At 43.3% G+C, this 26,564-nt stretch overlaps 2 protein-coding genes across 4 annotated transcripts in view; one reads left to right on the top strand and one right to left on the bottom strand.

Moving 5' to 3' along the window:
* The window catches only part of LOC135391655 (ethanolamine-phosphate cytidylyltransferase-like), a 34,295-nt gene extending 9,809 nt beyond the window's left edge, over positions 1 to 24,486 (bottom strand). The window contains exons 1-11 of one of the 3 annotated variants that reach the window (XM_064621988.1): positions 24,307 to 24,486; positions 23,700 to 23,742; positions 23,577 to 23,622; positions 17,798 to 17,883; positions 15,870 to 15,945; positions 13,043 to 13,109; positions 11,321 to 11,368; positions 11,152 to 11,236; positions 8,779 to 8,817; positions 5,471 to 5,524; positions 3,816 to 3,908 (exon numbers count right to left, since the gene is read on the bottom strand). In XM_064621988.1, coding sequence (XP_064478058.1) covers positions 3,816 to 3,908; positions 5,471 to 5,524; positions 8,779 to 8,817; positions 11,152 to 11,236; positions 11,321 to 11,368; positions 13,043 to 13,109; positions 15,870 to 15,945; positions 17,798 to 17,883; positions 23,577 to 23,622; positions 23,700 to 23,742; positions 24,307 to 24,356 — 687 coding nt within the window. In that variant the 5' untranslated portion in view covers positions 24,357 to 24,486. The remainder of the gene's footprint in view (positions 1 to 3,815; positions 3,909 to 5,470; positions 5,525 to 8,778; positions 8,818 to 11,151; positions 11,237 to 11,320; positions 11,369 to 13,042; positions 13,110 to 15,869; positions 15,946 to 17,797; positions 17,884 to 23,576; positions 23,623 to 23,699; positions 23,743 to 24,306) is intronic. The other 2 variants (XM_064621989.1, XM_064621993.1) reach the window with 2 other exon arrangements.
* Positions 24,487 to 24,654: 168 nt separating this feature from the next.
* On the top strand, positions 24,655 to 25,571 carry LOC135391656 (centromere protein X-like). Its single transcript, XM_064621994.1, has 6 exons — positions 24,655 to 24,833; positions 24,912 to 24,966; positions 25,033 to 25,086; positions 25,204 to 25,235; positions 25,295 to 25,351; positions 25,437 to 25,571. The coding sequence occupies exons 1-6, from the start codon at positions 24,714 to 24,716 to the stop codon at positions 25,452 to 25,454; spliced, it is 336 nt and encodes a 111-aa protein (XP_064478064.1). The 5' UTR covers positions 24,655 to 24,713; the 3' UTR covers positions 25,455 to 25,571.
* Positions 25,572 to 26,564: the final 993 nt, after the last annotated feature.

The following is a 26,564-nucleotide window of genomic DNA, read 5'->3' as shown; positions in this document are numbered from 1 at the left end:
ACTGTATAATCCTTGCTATAGGTTGAGCTTTCCTTTTAAATCATCTTATAGGCCGGTCAGAGCCTGAACCTGTTTGGAGGAAGTATCAACTACCGTATAATCCTTGCTATAGGTTGAGTTTTTTTTTTTATCACCTTATAGGCCAGTCAGAGCCTGAACCTGTTTGGAGGAAGTATCAACTACCGTATAATCCTTGCTATAGGTTGAGTTTTTTTTTTATCACCTTATAGGCCGGTCAGAGCCTGAACCTGTTTGGAGGAAGTATCAACTACCGTATAATCCTTGCTATAGGTTGAGTTTTTTTTTTATCACCTTATAGGCCGGTCAGAGCCTGAACCTGTTTGGAGGAAGTATCAACTACCGTATAATCCTTGCTATAGGTTGAGTGTTTTTTTTATCACCTTATAGGCCAGTCAGAGCCTGAACCTGTTTGGAGGAAGTATCAACTACCGTATAATCCTTGCTATAGGTTGAGTTTTTTTTTTATCACCTTATAGGCCGGTCAGAGCCTGAACCTGTTTGGAGGAAGTATCAACTACCGTATAATCCTTGCTATAGGTTGAGTTTTTTTTTTATCACCTTATAGGCCGGTCAGAGCCTGAACCTGTTTGGAGGAAGTATCAACTACCGTATAATCCTTGCTATAGGTTGAGTTTTTTTTTTTATCACCTTATAGGCCGGTCAGAGCCTGAACCTGTTTGGAGGAAGTATCAACTACCGTATAATCCTTGCTATAGGTTGAGTGTTTTTTTTATCACCTTATAGGCCAGTCAGAGCCTGAACCTGTTTGGAGGAAGTATCAACTACCGTATAATCCTTGCTATAGGTTGAGTTTTTTTTTTTATCACCTTATAGGCCAGTCAGAGCCTGAACTTGTTTGGAGGAAGTATCAACTACTGAAAACCAGGGTATAGACCGTTTACAGCAGAGTTATCTGGGCGCCGCCATCTTAGCACACGTGACCTTACGCACCACTGCTTGCCTTCTTTTTCGGCTGCCTGTTAGCCTGGCGCACGTAGTACGGCAGTGCAACGCAGAGACACTTTCCCAGATTTTAAAATTTGTGCAATGATTTCCGGATGGAAAGATGACACGAGGCTTTGGCCGAAGCTTCAACGGTCAGGTGAGTGCACTTTTTTATATAATGTAGGTTGATTTGCTTGATTTAGAGTGATATTTCTCTCCTCGTGTGTCCCACATGATCGGTCCCACTACAATCGAGTTACTACACGTTTCGGCGTTTTTTGTCTTCTTTTGTTGCGCGTACGTTACGTTGTGGATACGTTCATAATGTAACATCATAAGATTGTTATTTCTAGCTTTTTATCGCAAGAGTTGTGGCATAGCTACCTGAGCAAGATATGCGTGAGGGCTATAATGTTTTAGTTATGAAGCACCATTCTTTTATTGTTGATTTCTGACGTATAGAACAACATGATCAACAAGCTAGAGGGAGACAGAAATCCTGCGCTGAACTACAGAGGGTTTGCAGAGGGAATGAAGCTATTTGACAGTGGCCATGTCAGTGTAGTACTGTGCCAGTGCAACGATGGTGTATGCATTTTAAAGACGGACATCGGGTCAACGCAAACAGTGAGCAGACCGTATAGTCCAGACACCCACTTTGGGCCCACTTTGGCGGCAACATACACTTGTAAAGCGGGTTTGAGCCGCAGGTGCAGTCATATTTGTACACTTCTCATCAAGGATGTAGAGGCAACAAACAAGAGGCTCATGAGTGCTTCATGCACTGACAAGGCATGTACACAGAACCATTCAAGGACTGACATAGACGTACATAGAACTGCAAGGAACGTGACCCGTGCTACTATGGAGAAAGTTTATTCTTACAAGCAGCAGCCAACGCCTACAGCGGAGTTTGGGGCTCACACAGAAATGCTGCGCCGCTTTGAAGGCTGCATTGCTTACCCTCGCTGACTTTACCGGTTTGACATCCTTCCTCTGAAGATTCGACACCCACCGTTGTTGGATCAGCTTGTTTTTCTCTACTTGTGGGAACCCGTGCATTGCAAGAGGCCTCGAACATGGGCAGTCTTTGGGTGCGTTTTCTTATTCAACCCGAGTAGCCAGGAGTTGGGTAACGACGTCAGAGCCTTTATCATCACGTGACTCCAGAGTAGCCACCTTTGACCATAATTTTCGAACGGCTAGAGTTACTCGGCGCTCAAAGTGGCGGACTGGCCTAACGGGCGAGACGATGTGGAAGTGCTGGCAGACACTCTGTTTAACAACTTAACGCAGATGCGTGCACTCCAGCAGATTTTGAAAATGCTCGACAGTTTTTAACCAGTCCTACATTTCGAAAATGAACACCACCCATATTGTCTGTCAACAGGTACGGTTGGTAGCAGACGACGCATCGTCGTCTGCTAGCTTGTGTGTGACGTCAGAACGACGGTTACCCTTCTTCAGAGCAGAGCAGAGTACAGTTGTCACTCCCTGGCTACTCTGGCTAATTTTCGCCGCAGAGTTATGACGCCATTTCCGCTAATCTGGCTATTTTTCGCCGACTGAGAGTAACTCGGAGTTGCCAGAGTTGAATAAGAAAACGCACCCTTTGTATAGCGACGGCTCGTGAATTTGACAAACAGCTTCGTCCCACACGATCAGATTTCTGTCACAGTTTCGACACTCAATCACGGAACCCTCTGCTTTTCCAGATTTTGCACAGAACCGTAGCACAGCGGCAAAAAAAGGTCGGAAGCACTCACGTAGGCAAAGTATACAGGCACTCACAGAAGGCAAGCAATGGTGGGGCTACTGTGGCGCCATCTATTAGCGCCTGAAGCAACTGGTTGCTGTAAACGGTCTATTGTTTGAGTTTTTTCTTTCATCTGTTAGGCCAGTCAGAGCCTGAACCTGTTTGGAGGAAGTATGAACTACTGTATAAACCGGGTTATAGGTCGAGTCTTTTTTTTTTTTTTTTTCATCTTATAGGCCAGTCAGAGCCTGAACCTGTTTGGAGGAAGTATCAACTACCGTATAATCCCTGCTATATGTTGAGTTTTTTTAATCACCTTACAGGCCGGTCAGAGCCTGAACTTGTTTGGAGGAAGCATCAACTACTGAAAACCGGGCTACAGGTTGAGTTTTTTTTTTTCCATCTTCTAGGCCGGTCAGAGCCTGAACCTGTTTGGAGGAAGTATCAACTACCATATAAACTGGAATATAGGTTTTTGTTTTCATCTTATAGGCCGGTCAGAGGAGGAGGATCATGGGTGACCTCTGGCTATGCACCTGCGTCACGCATGGTGGGCACGAGTGGGCCGAGCAAATGGAGACTGAATGGCGATATGACCTCTTGTTGATTATGCATGTTGTTCAGTATGCAAGTAGTCTGCGGACATATGTAAGCACAAACACTTCCCGGCTTTTCAAATACGATGGAGTGAGGCACTGCAGACCACTAGATGGATTGCCCAACTAGGTTACGGGTAGGATAACTTGATTGTAGAAAAAATTCTTTTCGGGGTATCTGTGAGAATCTGCTGGCTTCTTAATGGTCGTGAAAGATGAGACACAAATTGTACCTCGGTCAGAGCCCACAGATCAGAGTCTATAGGTCAGCAGGGCTGCCATTATGAATTATTGGCCTTAACAGTAATAGAAAACAGCATCTGCAGGACACTTGTGAGGGCAAAGAAGTGGCAAATAAAAATGGCACCTGCCATTACAAAATTGAGTCGTGCGAGGGTTGTGCTCTGCCGCACTCATATCCAGCTCTTGGTTGCTATTCTTGCTCAATTATTTGCAGTCCCATCCTCCACTTTGTTTTATCCTTGCGATGTACACACCTTTGGCTCCTTGCCCTCTGCAAACTGGATTATCTTCTGCGTTGTCGGAAGAAACTGGGAAATCCCTGTCCACGGGCTATGTGTTGTAGAATCCTGTAAGGTAAAGAAAAAGTCCTCGTTACATCGTGTCATTACAACGTAATACCTCTGTTAGACGGGCACGCATACAGCCTTTGAGGTTACAGCATTACGAAAAGCCCGTAGGTGGAATACAGTCTTAAAAACTGGGAGGCTGTGACACGGCATCTATGAAGACATCTTGCCAGTGATGTCTACAGCGCTAAGCACATTTGTGAACGTTAAACAGCATTTGTGAAATCACTTTGTTCTTGCTATAAGTATTCTGAAACTATTTGTGATTGGTACTTAGTCAATTTGAAAAATACAACAGCAAACGATACTGCTTCGAAGCACTTCGGATGTCGTCCGCATCTCGGCACATTCTGGCCACCCTGTGTTTCGACGTCGCTTGCTTTCCTTCGGTTTGGCTTTTTTGTGCAGACGACCTGAAGTGATGCCATATGTGCAGGGATTTGAGGATATCATTATGAACATAGGAATGAAGCAAAGTGCTCAAAAGCATCAGAAAATCGGCTACCGTATAACGCAAAAAGACTGACAGGAGCATTTTATTTCAAATTAAACTCCATCTGCGCCATCCCGTTCGTGGCATCTGGTAACGAGGCTTTGGCAGTTTTGATGGAACTCCGTAAACTGTGTTGTGGGAACACTGTTGCCTTCACACCCACAAAGGCCATATGGCTGATTGTCCGGAAAGAACTTAATGGCCGTATGCACATAAGGCTGTATGTCTGCCCGTCTGACAGGTGTATAAGATAAGTGTCGACTTCTCATATGCACCACTCCTTTGACAGTACAGTTCAATCAATATATGTGCACCACACACACAGACACACACAAAAGTGCCGCCTTGAATTGCCTGCTTTGAGCACTGACACAACAGAGTAGGGCACACACAAGTGAAAATAAGGAAATTTTGTTTGGATTGACAGCTGTTCACTGTCTAGTTGTGAATCAAGGACTGACTGTGTAACTGTAAACTCCCAAGAAGAAAAGCATGCAAATCATACAGGGGAGTTAATACTGCATATAACCGTCCATCTTTCTGCGCACCATTAAGAAGCAAGTATATGCAGCGTTTATGCAATGCATTAGTAGCATGGGCTCTAAGGGCATACAAATCAGTGTGAATTTGTAAAGGAATGATTCACCTCTTTAAATGCTGGCACACAGTACAACATATCTGGAGATTTCAAGAGAACCCATCAGGATTTTCTCTTGGCTGATGAATCTCTCAAGTACCCTGCTGCAATTAAGTCTACACAATATTGCTCTTTCTTACTCACATGTACACAGTCGCACTGACATCGGATGAGTGTTCCAGATTGGTTCAACATTTACGCAAAGCACGGAGGCGTATTCGAACTACGAGGCACTATAGGCCACTGCCACAACAGCTGCAAGTTAATCTTTCACCACAGATAAGCTGCCAGCCCTCAGCAGAGAGAACTCGCCGGACAGCACAGGCTGAATGTTGCAGGAAGGATGACCTTGCCACCTTCAAAGCAACTAGCACCCAGCGTAGCGTGAAACCCAGGCACATTGAAAGCCACATGTGACCGTCGTACACTTACGCCATGTCCGTTCTGCTCCAATCCACCCACATGGGGAAAGTCAGTTCCCGAGAACTGTCAAGTTCCCAAAACAAAAGAGAGTCAGCCAGTCAAAAAAGTTTTGATCAACAGGTGTGTCTCCCTAAATGCACCCAAGACAAAATCAGAGTGGACAAAGCAATCCTGATTTAACGAGGCTTCTTTTCGCCACGTTCTATACGCGTAAAATTTCTGTCTATAGCCATGTTCAACTTAAGGAAAAGAAATCTGGTCCGTCAGCTCTTAAAATATTATTGCGGTTTTGAGTCTCCCTCCCCCACCAGATAATGTAATCCATCATCCTCACTCTCCTTCCGTACTGGCCGTTAAGTCTGGCCGTTAAGACACTGCCAACACCATCTAGATACGGAAAGCCTGCGCGCTCGTCGACGTGACGTAACAATTAAGGGTCCGCCAATCAGAATCGTGTTCTCAAGAGCCGTAGCCAATCCCGAATGTGCTTTCAGCAGTCGTGGCTATGGAGAAGAACCACCGTCGTCTGCAAGTTGTGATTGAATGTACCCGCGTACTAAATGGGAAAACTTGGAAATAAAGCGCAAAACGTACCCAAACTTTCTCAAACTGATTTTCTGGAAAGCGTGCTGTACTTTTTGCCTAAATATTCAGGTCCGCAGGTTCCAAGTAAGCTGCAATAATTTGCGGGTTATTGAAATGGCAGAAAGGGCGAATTGCAGTAGCAGACGAATTGTGACTATATATGTGAACTGAATATATGACGTAGTATGTATACCGGGTGTCTCAGTTAAATCCCTGGGCTAAATAATTCGCAAACCGGAGCACCAATCGAATAACTTTCTTTTTTACAAGTATCTGTCCAATACCGCCTACAAGATGCGGACCGCGTGAATGAGGGGGAGGCACTCGTTATTTAAATAAAAATTCAAATGAGTTTCGTGAAAAAAGCTAACTTCTAAAGCAGGGCGCGGTCGGCATTAAAATGGGTACTACCCCTTCTGGGACCTTCAGTGGACACCTTTTAGAGAAAAATCTGCCACCGAAGCGGGTCATTTGTTGCAGTAATTAATTGGTTTTCTGTTTACATATTTTTGTCGCGGCTGGTCGCGGTGAAGCGCAAAAGGACGCTCTTTCACTCCCATGTCCACCAATTAATTACGTCCTTACACCAATGAATTACATCCTTTTGCGAAATAATGAGCGCCTCCCGCTCATTCATGCGGTGTGCATGTTGTAGGCGGTATTGGACAGGTACTTGTAAAAAAGAAAGTTATTCGATTGGTGCACCGGTTCGCGAATTATTTAGCCCGGGGATTTAACTGAGACACCCGGTATATGTGAATGACTATATATGACACAGCGAAGGAGGGAGAGGAGGCGATAAGCAGGCCTTCCGTATCTAGGTGGCGTTGACACTGCGCGAGCCCTCGCCTGCATGGTGGCGCGCAGAATCTCTTCTGGCACGCTATCGTGTCTCCTTATCTACAGCGGCGTATGTAGATGATGAACCAGATTTCTCTTCCTCCTTCAGTCGAACAAGTACAACTATGGTTGTAGCAACCTATGTGGCTAAATGGGGCTCATACCTATGGCAAAGGCTGGTAAAGGTGTGGTTGTGAAACTACCAGCTACTGTAACGCACGTACTGATCGCTAGCCCTTAATTTTAACAAATTTGTGACTTAAAGTTTGCAAAGTTGAAAGGCATGCGAGAATTGTCTAGCAAGATGCGGCACTTTGAAAACTATGCTGGAATCGCAAACTTTACCTTCACAGTTGGCTGTACAGGTTACTGCAATGCCTCCTGTATCCCTATGCCTGTCAAGTCAGCGGGCTCCCCGTTCTCCGCGTATGTCCGTGTTAGTATGCTGGGCCTCCATATGGTGGCGCCAAATCCCTTGGATACGCACCGAGTGATAAAACCACAGCAGCCGTCCGCAAGCAGAATTTATCCTCGCGTTGCGAGAAGAAGCACTTCAATTCGAAGAATTTTAAAAAGCATGCGAAATAATTCGAAAAACGAAGGACTGATAGCAGACGACAGTTCTGGCGACCCTCGGGAACTAGCGCCACCGCTGCAAAAGGGGGGCCGCGGGAGAGGAGGAACAGGAAAGGGGCGAAGTACGGAGCGAAGTACGGAGCGACCGTCTTGCCGGGCATTACAGATATAGGTAGGAGGCGTTGGTCACTGTTAAGCGTTTGCGATGCCTGTGCAATGCCGGAAATGTGCTTCGGGAACCTTGGACTTATCCCAAAATAAACAAATTAAGCTACGAATTTTAGCACCCAGAATTCATGAAATTTTAGTGGCTGCAAGTATGTGCCCTACATCCCGTTCGCGAAAAACTGATGTCGCAAAACTAAAGGGTTTTACAGCTAGAGGACGACAACTAAAGCGTCTAGAAATGAGGAGGCTTTCTTTACACTAGACGGTCTTGGCACTTTTTCTTCCTGATACTTCTCGCAATGACACAATTTTATGTTATCGCCAGTATTATTCTAGTAACTTAAATGGGAGACTGCATGGCACTATCAGCTCTACCCAGAAATGTAGCATGTGGTGAGTGATGTTCTTCATGAAGGTATGTTGACATGTGGTATCTACATGAAGTGCGTAATTATAGTCACAATCTATAGCACTGCGCTGTGAGAATGGTAGGAAGGAACACACTGCAGTACTCAATGGAAGAAATAACACCGCCGTATATCTTTCTTACTCTTTATAATGAACACCTGTTTAACAAAAAAGCAAAAGTTATAACGCTGAACAGTCTTTGTCTTTGCGTGACCCTTGCTCTTCTGTGTCATTTTGTGTGTGTATAAAGTTATGAGCACCACATGCATGTGGTGATCATAGTTTATTTATTTATTTATTTATTTATGATACCCTCAGGGCTTTGAGCATTACAGAGGGGAGGGGCGTATGTAACAATAAGTTCAAATATAAGAGGATGCATACAGAAGACACAAAACAATGGAAAATTAGACAATAGTTCTGACAGTGAGAATGTGGTGTACTACCTTGGTGAAGTTACACTTGTTATGATACACTCTATGAAACAGAAGCTACCTCTCGCGACGCCGGCGAGATTACTCATTGAATCTGCACATGGGAAAAACTTTTGAAAGGGATTCACGTGCATTTGTTTAGTGTCTGCTACAGATATGACTTAAATTTTACTACAGTTGCTACTGATGCGACGAAACATCTAAAATATCACGCTTTCAGTAATGCTCTTGATCTCTATGTATTCTCTGGCAACATAAGGGTGTTTGAAGCTCACTGCAAGTATAAACCTGAAACAGGTCGCTTACCTTATCCTCATACACTGTAGAGACATCATCAGTTGTTTTCTAATAAAATAATTATAATTACAAAGCAGGTAGGAGCTATGGTATAATGCAACTAAAACAAAGCATCTGCATACTACCATGTCCTTTTGTGAGGCTGCCTCCGTAATGCTGTAGTTTGCATCAGCTTCTTGTTTACGGAAGTTTGTACAATGTGAAATCGTTGCAAACCCTGCTTAGCAAATTTACCTTTACATTTTTCAAATTCGTCTACTAAATTCTGCTATAAAGCATTCTGACTGTATTTTGTGGTTTTGTTACAACTTGTTCTAGCTAGCTAAGCGGCATTCGTGAGAAAGCACACATAAAACTGAGTTTAAATATCTTATTGTTAAAAGGCATAAAATTTTACTTTTTATTGATTGGGATGTATTTTTTTGCTAAATAACTAACAGATATACAGTCATGTCTCAATTATGGAAACAGTTTCAAATTGCCTAACCTGAAAAAAGGAAGAGAAAAAGAATCGTGTAACAAAATCGAAATTCACCAAAAGGTATGGGTGTCCGAATCTGAATATTTTAAGTCGAATCGAATATCGAATTGAATGAGGGAAAAAATTCCGAATACCGAATCGAATATCGCTGTTTCCCGCCAGAGCGATGTCACACAGCTTCGCGGTTTATTGTTGCAAGGGGGGTAAAAAGGTCAAAACAGAGATAAGGTGATAAGGTTCCCCCGCCATGCAATCCCTTTGATCTTATCTCCTCCATCACCACCAAAGGGAAAGTCATTGCTTGCATTACACTATATGATGTAAGGGCGTTTGTGGTGAGGATCGCCCTCCCTTTTCAAAAGAAGGAGCAGCGTGACTCGCGTGTTCTCGCGTCACGGGGGAACGACCTCTGTCGCATCCTGGGCTCATTCGTATCACCCGTATCACCCGTAAAGGCAAGATAACGCGTTCGTATCATCCGAACTCGAATACATGGGAAGAATAGGCACTCCGGCCGGGACCGGAAAAGAATTCGTATCATCCCGAAATTCGTATAATCCGTGATCGTATCATCGAGATTCTACTGTATTCGTGCAAAATTTACAATATGTGACTTTCGCACTAAAAGTTTCCATTTTGTAGCCCATGGCTTTAGTGTAATTTTTCTGGCATTAACTGTCACAAGAAAGACATGCAATCCTTCTGTTTAAAGCCCCTACTCTTTAATTTTACATGAGAGTGCGTCCTGCTTTTCAGGTGAGCCTACACTTACCGGAGTACAGCAGTGGTTACCTTCATTTCAAAATTTTGTCAGGCAGTAGCATGTTATATGGATGAGGCTGTAATTGTTTCAGACAACCACAGGCCATTTGTGAAACAAACGAATTGGCATCCTGCCTCAGCTTAGCCATGAACTAGTTTCTTTGCACTCGTCCTAGGAAGTTGCACTACTGAAATTTTAGATGTAAAGGACATCTTTAAGACACCCTTCTTGTTTGTGGACAAGACTGTCTACAAAACTAACTTTGGATAACGTTATCTTAAACTAAACACCGTCCGGCCTGTGTTAATCCTGCAGCAAGGGCAATTTCGTAAAGGAGGCTTCACCTCATGCACGGAAGCATCAGGTGAAGCCCACTTTCGGGTTGTGTCGCTCATATTTGTGGAATAGTCGAATGTTCGAAAAATCGAATATTGGATATTCGATTCGCGAATCAAATAGTTCGAGCGTTTGATATTCGATTCGAATTTGAGAATTCGAATATTCGCACACCCCTACCAAAAAGAGTAAAATCTAGTGGGGTAGACCGAATCAGAAGTCCCTGGCCAGAAGTGGCCGCTACTAAAAACTACTGCTACTAGAAACATACTGTAAGCGTATCTTTATTCACGATGCATTAATTTTCGCGAATTTCGCGACCATTATAAAATCGCGAAAAATCGTACTCATGAACACAGCTTCACATTGATTGCGCGGAAGAAAACAGGCATGGAATTGCGAAATTAAATACTCACGAATAACTTCCTAAATGCGATTCGCGAAAATTAGTACATCGTAAATAAAAATACATTTGCTGTACTGTTCTTCACAGCCAAGTAGAAGAACATCTTTTGTTTGAAATATGAGCACTTCCTGACCCAAAGCATTTGCTTCAATCATACTTATTCCATGCTAGATATGAAGACAAAGATAATTTGGATTTTTGTGAATAAACAGAACGTAATGAATAGGCGCAGACGTACGAAAGGTGCTTGCGTAAGGTTTGTGTATGTAGATCCTAGAAGTTTCGCTCTGTGGTGTATGACTTACTTCACCATTGCCAAAATTTAAACTGTACGAACACTCATTACAACAAAACTTTTTTTTTTTCACTCGACACGTGAATGAAACGACTGCCCACCTTGCTGATGTTGCCAGCGTGTTCTTTGTCCACCCCATACTCGTGCTCCCCCCTGTTGTGATGCTGCTTTGTCATAAGAAGCATTCTGCAACACGAAATATTTTCATTAACTGCGCAACACGAATGACGAAATAAAGGGATACCCCAAACTAAGACGATGCCAACCTACCTGCCCACCAAATCCGTTGTGGAAATACCTGCAGTCCTCTGGCACTCCCTAGTGAGCAGAAGATGCACAAGAGCATGTTAGATTACACAAAACTTGATGGGAAAACATAAGAGACATGGGCACAAACAGCGTTCAGCTAGCAGATGGTTTATGCTCTACAAGAGTTTGTGTCTGTGCAGAGGAGAGGGTAAAATTCAGAGAAACCACATGACAAATTGTCTGTCCACACACAAGGCACTCATAAACGGGTAGACTGGCCGTAGACCAGCATGGATCTGCAGAAGAAACCATGTGCGTCTCCCTTGGAAGCGTTATTAATTTATTTGCGATTTACGAGCTCGTTAGGCCTAAGGGAGCTCAAACCATGCAGAGCTGTGTACTAAAAGGGAGTCTGGCCTTTAATGGGACCTGCCTATACCTGGAGCTCCACCCACTTTTTGAGCTGTCTGACCAATGAAGTCTTGAACTTCAGGGCGCTAACGATCGCTAAAGGGGCGCTAAAGATTCATACTATCTGTCCCATCCTACATGGGCAAGATATTACACCTGTAAGCCTGTAGAAAAATCCTAATGTAAGCTTGAGCACATGGCAGTGTAGCAGTACTGTAAACAATAAATGGGCCAATGACCTGCTGCTAGCCTCCAAGATTTTCCCCAGCACAGGGTCACCTTTGTGGCTAAAGACTCGTCAGGTTAGCTGTCGTCTTTTGTGTTTGTCCCACTGAACCAGTTGCTAGATTAATGTTGCTTTCGCATTTTGTTGTCATGGTTCTCTAATGTGCAAGTAGAACAATTAATATCTTAAATGGATAGTTCGCTCTTGATGGATAAGATTGTATATTTTTATTGGAGAGAGGAGTGAGTTTCCTACTTTATGAAGTTCTTGAAGATGTGTTGTGTGAAGGTGTATGGTATGATGTAGCACCAGCATCACAATGCACTAGGATCTATATGATTTGAAATTCCTGCACATAAAGACGTATGCAAGATTTTCCTGAGAGGCATTTTAGTTCTTTTGCCCAGATTTCTAGATTTTTTCTAATGGCTTAGGCTCTTCATCTGACTGGATCACTAAGAACTTAGGGAACCAGGGATCCGTGGTCAGATCTACAAGATTAAATATTGGTCCCTCTGTGCAGCTTCAGTTCAGGCACCAATCTAGTTTTCTTTTTTAAGGTTGAGTATCCACAAATGGAGTACTTGTTGTTCAGTGCAGAAGGCGTGTCACCCATCGTGGAGCCGAACTTAGGGAACGTTCCCTACACACTAACACCTACCGCTGCAGTATAAAGAGAAAGCACCCTTTTTGGTGGGCCGTTGGGGTGTAAATAAATAAATAAAGGACCACACGAGGTTGACTCTCACCACCACGCCTCAACGTGATCAACCAACAGTAAACGTCATGAAACGTCATGCGAGCGAATCAGAAGCTCTCTAGTTTTTTCCTCCCTGTGGATCTGCCTATACTGCAAGCTGTCATGGCAGAATACAGATAACTTTGGAAATACGACGATTTTGAGCGAAAGGTCTTACAGCTCCTGTCACATACACATACCCTATTTCAATTATCTTAGGGAGCAAATTATCCATTTAAAGCAACCGTGTAACCGATACTGTAGAGCAGTAATAAAGTTTTGCAAAAACAAATGCGGTTCTATAAATTAAGAAAATAAGAAAAATAAATAAGTGTTGCTATAAAATATAAATATCAAAGAGACCTACTTGTATCTTCCCGATTCTTTGACATACCGGTACGTGTCTTCACCTGATGCATCCAACGTGATATCATCTGCATAAAATTGCATAATAATAATAATATTATGAACATGCAAGCACAATTAGTGACGCTCGTTGCTGGGCATAAACGTGCAACTTACGACCATTTGAATGGCATAAAATATGCTCAATACAGCTTTGCTTTTATCAGTGTGTAGTGTCGCTATGTAACATCTTTATGTAACATCGGCTATGTGTGTGCATGGTTTCAAATTCGATTGCAGTAATGTGTGTGGGGTACAGAGCAATATGTCACTTCTGGCAAGTCACACAGTATTTTGCTGATAAGGTGACAAGCAGCAGCACATTACAGCAGAAATGATGGAAAATTTGGCAGTCCTGATGACACCTGTCACACAGACAAGGCTCACAGGGCCAAGCACTGTCTGAAAATGGATGTATAGTTTTCTAGGAGCTTGATTGAGGCCTTGCTCACTATGCATGAAACTGCTCAACCAGGTGGCCTTCATGACACAAATAAGTAGGGGTGTGCGAATATTCGAATTCTCGAATCGAATCGAATATCAAACGCTCGAACTATTCGATTCGCGAATCGAATATTCAATATTCGATTTTTCGAATATTCGACTATTCCACGAATATGAACGACACAACCCGAAAGTGGGCTTCACCTGATGCTTCCATGCATTAGGTGAAGCCTCCTTTACGAAATTGCCCTTGCTGCAGGACCAACACAGGCTGGACGGTGTTTTGTTTGAGATAACATTATCCAAAGTTAGTTTTGTAGACATCATCTGTGGAAGGGGTGGTGCCCCTCCCACATGCAGTTTAGCGGTGCCGACGAGGGACTTTGATTTGATGTCTGTGAGGTTGCCTTTAAAAAGTTAGAACTGTTGAATAATGACTACAGCCCATGAACAAGAAGGTTGTCTTAAAGATGTCCTTTACGTCTAAAATTTCAGTAGTGCAACTGCCTAGGACGAGTGCAAAGGAACTAAAGGGTGTTCATGGCAAAACTGAGGCAGGATGCCAATTCGTTTGCTTCACAAATGGCCTGTGGTTGTCTGAAACAATTACAGCCTCATCCTCAAAAAGTTAGGACTCTTGAATAATGACTACAGCCCATGAACAAGAAGGGTGTCTTAAAGATGTCCTTTACGTCTAAAATTTCAGTAGTGCAACTTCCTAGGACGAGTGCAAAGAAACTAAAGGGTGTTCATGGCAAAACTGAGGCAGGATGCCAATTCGTTTGCTTCACAAATGGCCTGTGGTTGTCTGAAACAATTACAGCCTCATCCTCAAAAAGTTAGGACTCTTGAATAATGACTACAGCCCATGAACAAGAAGGGTGTCTTAAAGATGTCCTTTACGTCTAAAATTTCAGTAGTGCAACTTCCTAGGACGAGTTCAAAGAAACTAAAGGGTGTTCATGGCAAAACTGAGGCAGGATGCCAATTCGTTTGTTTCACAAATGGCCTGTGGATGTCTGAAACAATTACAGCCTCATCCGTATAACATGCTACTGCCTGACATAAAATTTTGAAATGAAGGCAACCACTCCAGTACTCCAGTAAGTGTGGGCTCACCTGAAAAGCAGGAAGGATGTAAAATTAAAGAGTAGGGGCTTTAAACAGAAGAAGTACATGTCTCTCTCGTGACAGTTAACGCCAGAAAAATTACACTAAAGCCATGGGCTACAAATTGGAAACTTTTAGTGCGAAAGTCACATATTGTAAATTTTGCACAAATATTCGATATTCGATTCGGTATTCGGAATTTTTTCCCCCATTCGATTCGATATTCGATTCGACTTGAAATATTTGGATTCGCACACCCCTACAAATAAGTGCTTGTCATGGAAAATAGTTTCGATGTGAGACCTCCTCATTCCAATCAATGCCTTTTCCTCCCATACATATATGATGCTGTACGCTATCGTTTCCCCCCCACCCAACCCCTCCCTCCTTCAAACTCAAATGTTGCCTGCCTGCTGATGAGGACACATTAAGGCCAAAAGTGCACTGTTGGTTTGAGTTAGAAACTGATACAAGTCATCAAACTTCAGCATACTCCTTACAGTATGAAAGCATCGTTGTGCCAGTTGTACATCATAAAGTGTGAACAAATGTTCTGGAATACTTTGACACTTTAAGAATCTCGGCAACGCGGGGTTGTGGAGTGAAAGAAGCACATTTGCATGTATTTCTACAATTCCCCCTCCAAGTTTAGAGAAATGACATTTGGGATCACTTAAAATGCTGCTTGATTGACCAGCCAGTATGTCTCAAATGGTGACACAAAGTATTCTACTCGAACAGTACCCCATCCTTGTGCTATTCAATTTACAAAAACTGCTCAGAAAACTCTACAAAGCGATCAAACACAGAACGTGCTGGTTGGTGTGACGTCAATAAAAGATTATACGCCATCAAACATTCACCTACTACAGGCACAGGGTGGCACTACACAGGCCCTTTCCTCTGGCCATTTCACACCGGCAGGCTGATATGACGAGCCACCTAAGTGGAGCACCCAAAATGAGGCCCAGCAATGCCCAATGCCCAAATTACCCAGTAATGACCAAATAATGCAAAGTAATGCCCTTATGAGCCTTTAAAGTATAATAAATACATTAATAAATAATTAATTAAGTAAGTAAATAAATAAATAAATCTTTGAGAAACTGATGTGAGCCTCTCTCATTCTCAGATGGGGTTCTCAAAAGGAGTGCAAGGGTTCTCATGTGTGTGTTGCTCAAAGGCATGTCTTGTGTACTAAGTGTGATGAAAACAAGCGAGGGAACATTACATACCTCCGTGGACGCAGAAGTCACAACCATACTTGTCTAATGTCTCCAAGGTGGTAATATATGGAGCTCCTTCGACAACCTGCAAATGCACACTGTTATGCACTAAGTAAGCACTCACTAGGTACACACAGTATTTTAAATAATGTGTTACTCTAAGAGGGACATTTCAGCTGTGTTCCGACATTGCACCGACTATTACCTTAAAATCAAGGCTTTTTTAAAGAAAAGTTGGCCATCTCAAAATATCTATGACTTTACATTGAGTTGCATCAGTTTTAAGTAGGTTTCTTCAGAGTATCCCTTTTAGCGTGATCATTATACTTTTTAACTAGCTTTATCATTCTCGGTTGCATAAATTAAAGCCTCTAATTGTCGTCATTGTGTCCTCTCCAAAAAGTGCTATGCCAGGCGGTCCCCGGAGGGAAATACCTTTCAAGAAATACCAAAAAACATTACACATACCACAAAGCAGTTTCATGAAGGGAAATTTAGTTTTACTTGAGCAAAGTAGTTTTACTTTGCTTTTTTTTTTTTGCAGTTTCTATACAGTTTTACTCTGCATTTTTTATAGAACTTTTACTTTAAAAAATTCAGGTATCCTCACTGGCACAACTGATGTGTGTTACACACTGTTATGGACATCCAGAAGGGAAAGCTCTCTCTTTCTTTTTTCCACAGGATTAATGTCCTGTCCAAGTAGCTGTATTCTATTGGGCGTGACCAGAATGTGGGGAAAGGATTACAAGCCTTACCCACAGAACAAACACGTGCGGTGAGTGTTGGAATCAGAGCTATCTAATCAAAAATGCGGTCACCCGATGGTTTGTAACCCTTTCTCCCCTCGTGTGGCATGTCAACGCAACCTCCTTTCTTCGCAGCTTTGCGCTCAACCTACGAGCCGTCAAAAAAGAGGCGGAGCCAAGGGCTTGTTTCCACGGATTTTTGGCAAATTCATTTCGGCAATTGCCATTGCATTACGAGTCGGATTATGTGCTATACTGAGTAAAATGACCACGGGGAACCCATTTCCGCAAAGGAAACGTTAGGTTGCCTTGGAAAATTTTGGAGTTCAATTCAAGAAATTAACTTTCCGTCAATTGAAATTAAATAAAAATGTTACCAATATGTGGCAAAAGCTATTGGCAGAAAAAAAACCCTCGACCGCATGTCTCTCCGGGGCCTACGTTTTTTACTATGAATTTCTATCATGGTTGGTGGACCACCCTGTATATTTGCATCCGCACACGCGTGGACAATGAGTATATCCACAAATCTGTGATGATTGCATTCATAGCAGAAGGCCTTAAGAGACGAAAATGTTGAGATATAAGCTTTTTATTTGTTTGCATAGAGCTTTGTTTCCTTCTGAAGCCAATAGGTTCCATGTTGAGGCCTAGGTAACTTCAATGTCTTCTAGCACTGTTTTGTGTGACACATGACCTGCTATCGAACAATAGAGTTCGGTAAAAGCAGTTAAGTAAAATGGAACGCAGCAAATGGCACACTCCAGCGTGACATTATGAATTCACTCTCAACTGCGATGCCACCTAGCGGATGCTGACATGGACGGTCGCAGACAAAATGCTGTTATCCGCACGGATTTTGAACCATACAATTTTCATCCGCAAATCAGGATGTAGTGCTGATATAACCGTACTTGCGCTCACTTCTAACTATATGTATAAAAGGCACTGAACACTGCAGGACCAACATTAGTTCTGCGTGTGCATATTTTGCCTCAAACCACAGGGTATATGCTGCCTGTTTTTCAGGCATTGATAGCAGTATTCGGAATCCAAAATCAAACGCCATCAAAAGCGTGGAACAGGTTAATTCCCGATTTCCTCGATCTGAGACGTTCTGCTACACCTCACGCTGACTATAAGGAATCCTACTGCCACACAGAATCTAAAACTGGGCCAGAGTCTTACCTCGTCAACCCACTTGATGGCGCGCACCATTTTGTAGCGTTCTTGTTCCGTGAACACTGGTGGGCCCTTGTGTTTCTTTATTTCTTCTGCAGAAACACAAATCGAGAAGGATTTGAGTCAAGTGAATATGAGGTTAACACATTTAGGCTTACAGGATGGAACCCCGATTTTTATCTTTCAATTTCAATTTCAGATGAGGAGAAAAAAGCCTGTCAGGCTTGACACCCCCACCTTTATGTACATTTACATCTTGAAAATCGTCACAGAGAAAATTGCATTAGGTGCAATGCTATATAACTGAATTTGCTTTACGAATTCTTAAAGGAGCAGTGAAACGACATTTAGGATTCCTAGAAACCTTGCTTCACTAAAGTGCCACGTCAGTAATTAGTTTGATTATACCTCCATGTCACCATATTTTGGGAGGATACAGTGCAAGACACGTAATTTGCGATTAAATAAATTCAGCAAGATCCTGAACAAATGGACTCTAGTTCTAGTGCAAACTATTTTTGATGAATGTTGCCTTGTCGCTGCATAATTCAATTTCCAAAAATGCCTGAAAAATTATCCCTGTGCGGGGAAGTGTGACCTTGAAATCCTGACCTGCTGGTGCGATGCAAGGCACAACATGACAAAGCAGAGTTTAACTAGCAGCCGTGAGTGAGTCACTCGATCCTATAGAGTCCCCCTGCAACATGAGTGACATCAATCTCCCTCATTCTTCTATGACATCTTGGTAGGAGTTGAGGGGTTCTTAGAGCAGAGGTGGGCACCTTCAAGAGGGCAGATATGGGGGAGTGAGGATGTCCTCACCCTCACCTCACAAACGCCCAAAACGAGGTGACGAAATTTTCCACAAAGACTACTCGAGTTACGTGAACCACTCCCCCCAAAAAATAAAAGGTTGAGGTGAGGTGAGGCAAACTTTCAGAAAAGGGATTCCGGTGAGCAAAACTTGCAGAAAACGATCGAGGTGAGGTGAAAAAAAATATCTCTGGAAAAAGATTCTGGTGAGTAGAGGAGAAACCTGTGCTGGCAAAAACTGAGATGACAGCAACAATCGTGAGCAGGGTTTCCAGGCCAAAATCCTGAGAAGTCCCCAATGTGCCACGAAAAAGTAGTCAAAACGGCCAATTTCTCTTGTATGTAGCCAATTCTGTAGCCAGTGGTGTGCAGGCATGATACATAAAACGAAGATCCACTTAACGAGTGCTAAAACTGCAGCACAGAAACGAAACAGCCTGAAGGACTATCCACCACGACCTAGAAAAACTACCAAGAACCATCAAGAGAAACCAGAATGAATGCAATGTACATACATTGACATTATGTGGTGCATGATGGAAACTATCCTGTTTTATGCAAGACTTACTACTATACTAGAGACCTAGACATACTGCAGTTGCCTATGGGAGAGCCAGGTTATGGATTAGTCGCAGCAGTGACTGCTAGAGGCGCCACTTAGCATTACTGGGGACAGGAAATGAGGTCTACGTTATTATCACTGTTTTTTTTCTTTTTTTTTACTTTTGTGTTAGCGACGCGAGGCAACTGTGGCTATGAGCGGCGTACAGACGAGGACAGATGAAGAGAGGACAGCAGGAAGAAGTGGGGGACAGGGGGGATTATCACCAGTATCACCGTGGATCATCCGCTACACAACCTTACGGCCTGTTGCTATGCACATGCTACGCACTTTCATATCTCTTCTTCGTACACGGACCACCATACATTGCCGTGGTTTCTGCAAGTCACATGATAACAAATAGCGCTCTCTAGCGTCAAATCCCACAGAGAAGCCGGGGTGACCGCCAGAACAACTACCCCGATGCTGGTTGCTTTGCGCACGTCCAGGTCTCTAGCATGTAGCACGTCGTAATCTTAGGTGCACAGGAGTCTCAGATGTAGTACAAAAAAGTACCCACAAAAGAGTCCAGAAAATAGTCGCCATTTCCCAAATTTCAGCGCCACAGCAGTCAGAAGGTAGCCAATTTTGCACAAAGTAGCCAAATACGGCATCCCTGGTCCTGAGAGCATTTGCCCACCTCCGCCCTACAGCGCTGTCAGGATCAGAGACCTCTCCCATACGGCACAGGTCTGTTGCGAGTAAACGTTGCCACCCAGCTGGTATTTCATGGGGCTCAGGCAATTACATGTACCTTGCATTGGCTGCAGACTGTAAGGCAGCTCTGTCAATGTCTTACAGGTAGTATTTTACCACAGAAGGTATATACGCAGGCATACGTGGCAAGGCAAGTGTGGTGCAAGGCAACGGTGCAAGGCATACGTGGGCTGAGGTTTCAACAAATTTCCCTAGCCTCTGGAAGACATTTGTTAGGGGGTTCAATGAGCACATGGTTCTTGTAATACTGTATTTTCCGGTGTATAACGCGCGATTATTGTTATACAGTAAAAAAGTACCCTGAAGAGGTCCTGCGTGTCATACACGGAAATAGTTTCCTGCAGAGTTCCTTTCCAGGTCGGTGACGTACAAATTCTAGCCTCTTCCAGAGTGAGAGAGAGAGAGATTATGCATTTAATGGCACAAAGGCAACAAAGGCCAAAGAGCGCCAAAACCATGGTGAGTGTGTGGGAGATGATTATGGCAGAGATGATGTGGGAGAGAGGACTATAACAACAACAAGTGATAATAACAAGTGAGTGTGGGAGTTAAAAGCTATCTACAGGTATGAGCGATGAGATGGTCCAGGATAAGAGAGAGAGGAGGAGGACGATAACAAGTGAGTGTGACAGTTAAAAGCTATCTACAAGTATGAGCGCTGAGATGTTCCAGGATGAGAGATTTACATAAGGAGTTGGGTGGTGAAGGCTAAAAGCGGAGCAATGCTGAACATCTGCATCTGACTAAGTAGCCCACACATGGTGAAAAACTGGATAACTTTATCAAACGGCACAAGAGGAGTGTCACCCAGTAGACGGGCTGGGTGGAGTGGGCCACGGTATCAGTAGAGCGCGGTGAAATACTGTTGGCATTGGTGTTTGAAGTGAGGGCACGATGCCAGTACGTGCAAGGCAGTCAAGCTGTCACTGCAGTGCACGCAAGATGGCAGATCCTGACCTCTGAGTAGGTGGTGATGCGTGAGCCATGTGTGCCCAATCCTCAATCTAGAGTGTGCTGTGGCTTTCTCCCATATCTCTCTTAGGGTCAGATGTCAAAATGGGCGAAAGTGCACTGAACTTGATAAAAGGTTTATGATGTTGCTTAAGGATGCTATTCACCAGTCAATAATCATGAATTCATTTCAGAAGAATGGTGTGATTGAGAAGGGATGTGAAACGAAAAGCAGCAAGGAGACTGAAGTGCTATACTATGACAGCAACGCTGTTGCATCGGAGTTTAATGGATTTGACTAAACGTATTTCAAATATAGCATACGCATACACCGCTTTGGTTTATTGTGTATACTGGTGGCAGCACAGAAGCTTGTAGCACCACTGTGGTGCACGTTATACATCGAACATTTTTCAAATTCGCCCAGTTTCTAGGGGTGCGCGTTATACATGAGTGCATTTTATACACCGGAAAATACGGTCCCTTTAATCCTCTCCTAATCTCCCTCCCCATTTCTCTGCCTACTTCCCTCACCCAATCATTTTCTCCCTTTTGGTCCCACTCAGTCGGTCGGTATTTTTTTTTTTTTATAAGAGGGTGGAAACCCCAGATACTGGTATTGCTTTTGTGCAGGAACACTTTTCTTTTTGGTACTTTATCGTGGAATCTCTCAGTGCCCCTTTGGCATCTGTAAGCTGGGACCCACAGGTCAGTAAGCATGACTATAACGTGAGCAGACGACAAAGTATACTTTTTGACTCAAAACAGTGCACTTGGTGTTAGAAACACACTAGATCCCTTCCCAGAATGAGCTAGGCTCAGTTTAGACTGTACTCTTTGCCCTGACTGAAGTTACTGACTTCCAACAGTTCACTAGATACCGGGAACAAAGTGTCAAAGCCGGTAGCCGACACGCGAGAGATAAAGGCACGCTATCCTCTCTACTTCTGACTCAGGCATTGCACTTCCTTATCTCCGTGACATGCGAGTCGTGTGGCACAAGATAACGGCACCTCTTCTCTGTTATTCGCAGAGAGGGCTTCCATTCCAGCTGACAGCTGGACTTGATAAGTATGATGCAATGGGATGTAGAGAACAGGCATGAATACAGGAAGGTGAAAAGGGACGTATTTTACAGCGTCACTGGGGTAAAAAAAACAACAAATTCTCGCTCATTAAGGCACGGGGAGAAATGCCACTGAGTCAAAACACTGTGCGTCAAAGCAGCAGGAGAAAGGTTCCGAATCAAAGCTGTATCAACTTGCAGGAAGTTACATGCAATGTAACAAGCACATTTTAGCGTTACATTAGCAGTTGCGACGAAGTGATGGCTCCTTTGCCCGCTGTGATCGTATGAATAGAGGTATGTAGTACATCATGTTAAAGTGGATGCAAAAATTTCACAGCTATGGTACCTAATGTACCACATCGGGCACACATTGTACTGCGTGCAGAAGCATGGGAAAAAGAGAAGGTATGGTAGCACTTTGTGAGACATAGACCTTTGAGCATACGTCGCACGTGAGAGGCATATACGGCCATTCCCATTGGCTCTCGTATAAGTATGCGACATCTCTCTCACTGACTCATTCACGGAGACACTGCAGTAATGTAAGGGCCAGATGAGTTTCCGTATTTGCAGTGGCAGTTCTTGATACTTCTACACGTAGTACTCTCTTCGCTGTGAAACTCGGAGTGCAGGTTCATACTGACTCATATACTGTCAACATATTTTTATGTATTAATTAGGGATGTGCCAACCGAATCCGCGAATCCTAGGCAGGGATTCGAGATTCGCAAATCCGAATCCCAGTGCCCAAAACAGCAAATCGAATTTTTCGAATCCACCAACCACGTTTGTTCATTTCTTTTTCAAATCGGCGCCTCCAGAGTTCGCTGAAAGCTTCATTTTACCGACAGGTGTTTTCTTGTTTGTTTGTTTGTTTATATTGCTCTGGAACTGTTGTTCTGGAATTGTTCAGACAGGAACTATTACATTACAAGTTTAAAAGTAACCTGGTTTTGCTTTTGATTGTTGCTTAGTTTTATGGAAATAATTCAGATGCAAGAATTTATGTATTTCTTGTAGTCAATGATCGACATGTTAAATAAATTACGTTTAAGAAGAGCTACATGGGTATATTTTCTCCTGAAACTGAAGCATTATTTAATTTGTTTTTCATCAAACAAAGGCGGCATATTCTGCTTCAAAACACTTTTCGCTAGAAGTGTTCTTTTCCCTGGCTTTTTAAATTTTTTTAAAGAAACGATTCGAAAGATTCGAGATTCATAGAACCTTCCTTGGATTCAGATTCAGATTCAAAAAATTTTGGAATCGTCCCATCTCGAGTATTAATGTTTGCGAATCACGCCTTCAGTCATTTTTGAAGTTATTCGCGATTCCAGGGCTGCTGCACGAAAAAAATGTGGTTACCAAGCACTGTGTAACAAAATAAATACGACCACACAAATGTTTGCCTCCATCCATCGGTGTACGGGAGTTTGCGTGGCCGTATTTATTTTGTTACACAGTGGCTGTTAACCATGATTTTTTCGTAGGTTTCTCTGGCATAAATTATTCACTGTGTGTCAGCAGAAGTCTGTCTGGGAAGTAGGTATAGCGTCACGCGCGAAAATGTGACAGACCTTTTATAGCACCCAGCCTGTATAACAAATAACTAAATAAATGAATTAGTAGCATACCGTCGGTGTGGACCCCAACAACGAGATAATCTCCCATTGCCTTGGCCTGGAATAGACGGATGATAACTATATTGAAGAATGCAGCACTTACACACAATTCAGGCATGAAACTGAAGTGCTTACTTGGCGCAGTTGATTGGCATGCCCAAAGTGAACCATGTCGTAGCTGGAAAAACAGCTTTCTTGTACAAAAACACATAAGGAAAGACTGCACACTAAAGCGCCTATGACATATTTAGAACGGTTATTCTTTTTTTTTTTTAGCTCAGACTGCTCCTGTTCGGCACATAAATTACATATTCGTCCCAGTGCACCCAGAGTGAGGCGTTTTTCCTGGTCACTCTTTCCGGAAAGAGTTTTTCCGCCAAAAATGAGATTTTGAGATGAAATCCTTTTTCCCTAAGGATTTTGAGGTAAAAAAAAAGCAAAGAAAAACTGGACTGTGCGCAAATTCTGGGCAGTGCCATCTGACTCGGTGCACGCGCGTGCATTCTTGGTTATTTGGATGTTACTTGGAGTTATTTGGATGATGAAATGTTGCACTTTACGGCGCACCACATTAATGGCCTGTCCTATTTGCTTATTGCAATGACGTCTGATTAAACAACAACAAATCAGGCGCGTTGATCATAGACGTGCGCGGAATGCAGACACTTGTTCGGCCCCGCGGCCAAACGAGACAGCAGCAAACAAAGTACGCTCACTAAAGGACGAGACACCAGCAACTCACCACCCGTCGCACCAAACCCTGACAGATTTTGTTTTGGCATCCCCACTCATTTCAATAGGTTCTGCTCACAGAGCGAAAGACATACACAAACATCACAAGTTCACAAGCGCCATTGGGGGCAAACTGTGGCGTGATGGTGATGATGCGTGAGCACTGGTCGCACGTCGCACTGGTGGAGCGTGGAGCGGCGCTGAGGGGCTGAGGTGCTGACGCTGATTCGTCACTGACAAGGCTGACAAGCATAAAATATAATATATAGCCATGAGCTGTCGAAGCAAGGCTACAACAAGGTTCATGCTATGCTCACATATTTGAATGAACACTACATGCACAGAAAAAAATGCTGCTCGTTGCTGGCGACTCGTCGCTCATCATCAGCATCAACACGCGAGCGAGCGAGCGAGCACATGTCAAACATGGCGGATTTCGCGCAAGCGGGAACCTCGAAAACAGAAACGCATGATAACATTCGTGACAATTTGGAACGCGATGCAGCGCTGGTATACGAAACGCCAACGTTCAACACGGTATCCTGAATATTCAATTACTGTGGGTTTATTTGGACTGTCGTTGTTATTGAGCGTAGCCCTCTTCATCTTTCTCAGAAAACCATCCAAGAGCTACTGAAAATGCGTTTCCGAGACAAAAATAAAACCAAAAGTAAGGATTTCTGTGAGTTATGTTTCACATGACATTTCAGCGGCATCTTTGGATTTGTGATTTCAGTTAATTCGGACGCTGTGAGGTTATCGTGCGAACTGTTCAGACTTCTAGCCCATGGTGAGTTGACCTCATCGTGGTGTTTCGTGTTTCTTTGCGGGCTTCGGGGTTTCGTGCATTTCTAGGTTTCTTTTGTTGTGTGCCGCCGCAAACGCTTACTTTCTTTCCTTTGAACAGAAGGCGCTCTTCGAGCCGTCAAACAAGCCAAGGTAGTTCTAGACTGATAATCAGAAACATTGCAAAACTGCAACCCCATGCTTGTCCCCAGATACAAGGGGAAGAGGAGGTCACACTTGAACATCTCGAGAAGATACTGCCCCAATTGGTAAAATAACTGCAAATACTACGTACTGTCATGAGCACATGTTATAAATAGAATGGATTAACCGAGCAATCGTTTTTCGTTTCAGCTACTGGACTTTCCATGAAAAGTGCCACTGCCAGCCAGTAGTTCTTTGCACTGTAATGTGCTAGTTGTGTTGTTCTGACAGCATGGGTCTTGCTATTGTTATAAAGTATTTATTAAAATGCATATAAAAGTGGAATTCTTACTGTTTAAATTCCGAATCAGTGAAAGGGTGCCCCTCTCCTCCTCAACCCTATTCAATATCTACATCACCAACCTTCTCGTACACCTGCAAAATGAATCAATAGGGAGAAATCTAGAGACGAAAACAACTACTGAGCAACTAATAGAAACATCAGTTATAGATAAAAAAACAATCAAACAATAAAAACAATCTGCAGCATATGCTAAATATAATTTTTTTTAGCCTTTACAGAATTTTTACAAAAAAGGCCACAAGAGCAGCATAGATGTCATTTTTGCAGTTGAGTTCTACGGCCAGGCAGACACCCTGTGGAAGAGAGAGTGCAACTACAAGATGACTAATTAGCTGAAAATCATTGACTCTTTAATTAGGGAATTTTGTGCAAAAGTGAGCTACCGGAACGGGAGACAATCCTCATTGCAATCCATTCTATCTTTTCTCGATTTTTAGTCAGGAAAAGAGCGCTTGCTGTGAAATATCCATCGTTGACTTTCTGTATGCAAATGAGCCGAAACAGAAAAAGCACGCCTGAGGAGCGCATCACCCTCGCCGACGGGGCTTATCTGGGCTGGAAAGCGGTTTATCTGGCCAGCTGAGTGGCACCTGCTCCAATCATCGCTCCGAGTCACGTGACATGGAAACACGGACACACATGGAAACACGTGAAATGGAAAAAAACGTGGCGGAAATCTGACGTGAAATGAGTGCTGTATCCCCTGCGTTCTTGGTCGCCGAGGTTTGCGTGTCAATATTTTGAGATGGATATTTTAATGCACGTGCATGTCACAGTATTTTTTAAATGTGAAATGGCTTGTAACTAGGATAGCCTCTCAATCTGCTATCTCGCTTTTGTCCAAAATCCCCTAATTAAAAAGTTATTGAATGAATTTTAGGTAATCGGTCATCTTGTCGTTGCACATTTTCTATGAGATGATGTCCGTCTGGCCATAGATGTCAACTGAAAAAAACGACATCTATGCTGCTCTC

This window comes from Ornithodoros turicata, chromosome 4, assembly GCF_037126465.1.
Source record: "Ornithodoros turicata isolate Travis chromosome 4, ASM3712646v1, whole genome shotgun sequence".
Taxonomy (NCBI): domain Eukaryota; kingdom Metazoa; phylum Arthropoda; class Arachnida; order Ixodida; family Argasidae; genus Ornithodoros; species Ornithodoros turicata.
This window is presented reverse-complemented; position numbering and strand designations above follow the sequence as displayed.

Coding starts and splice junctions, on each gene's coding strand:
- LOC135391656 (XM_064621994.1), top strand. CDS start 24,714: ATGTCAAACATGGCGGATTTCGCGCAAGCGGGAACCTCGAAAACAGAA. Junction 24,834..24,911: donor AAACGCCAACGTTCAACACG/GTATCCTGAATA, acceptor CATCTTTCTCAG/AAAACCATCCAAGAGCTACT. Junction 25,236..25,294: donor GAGCCGTCAAACAAGCCAAG/GTAGTTCTAGAC, acceptor GCTTGTCCCCAG/ATACAAGGGGAAGAGGAGGT.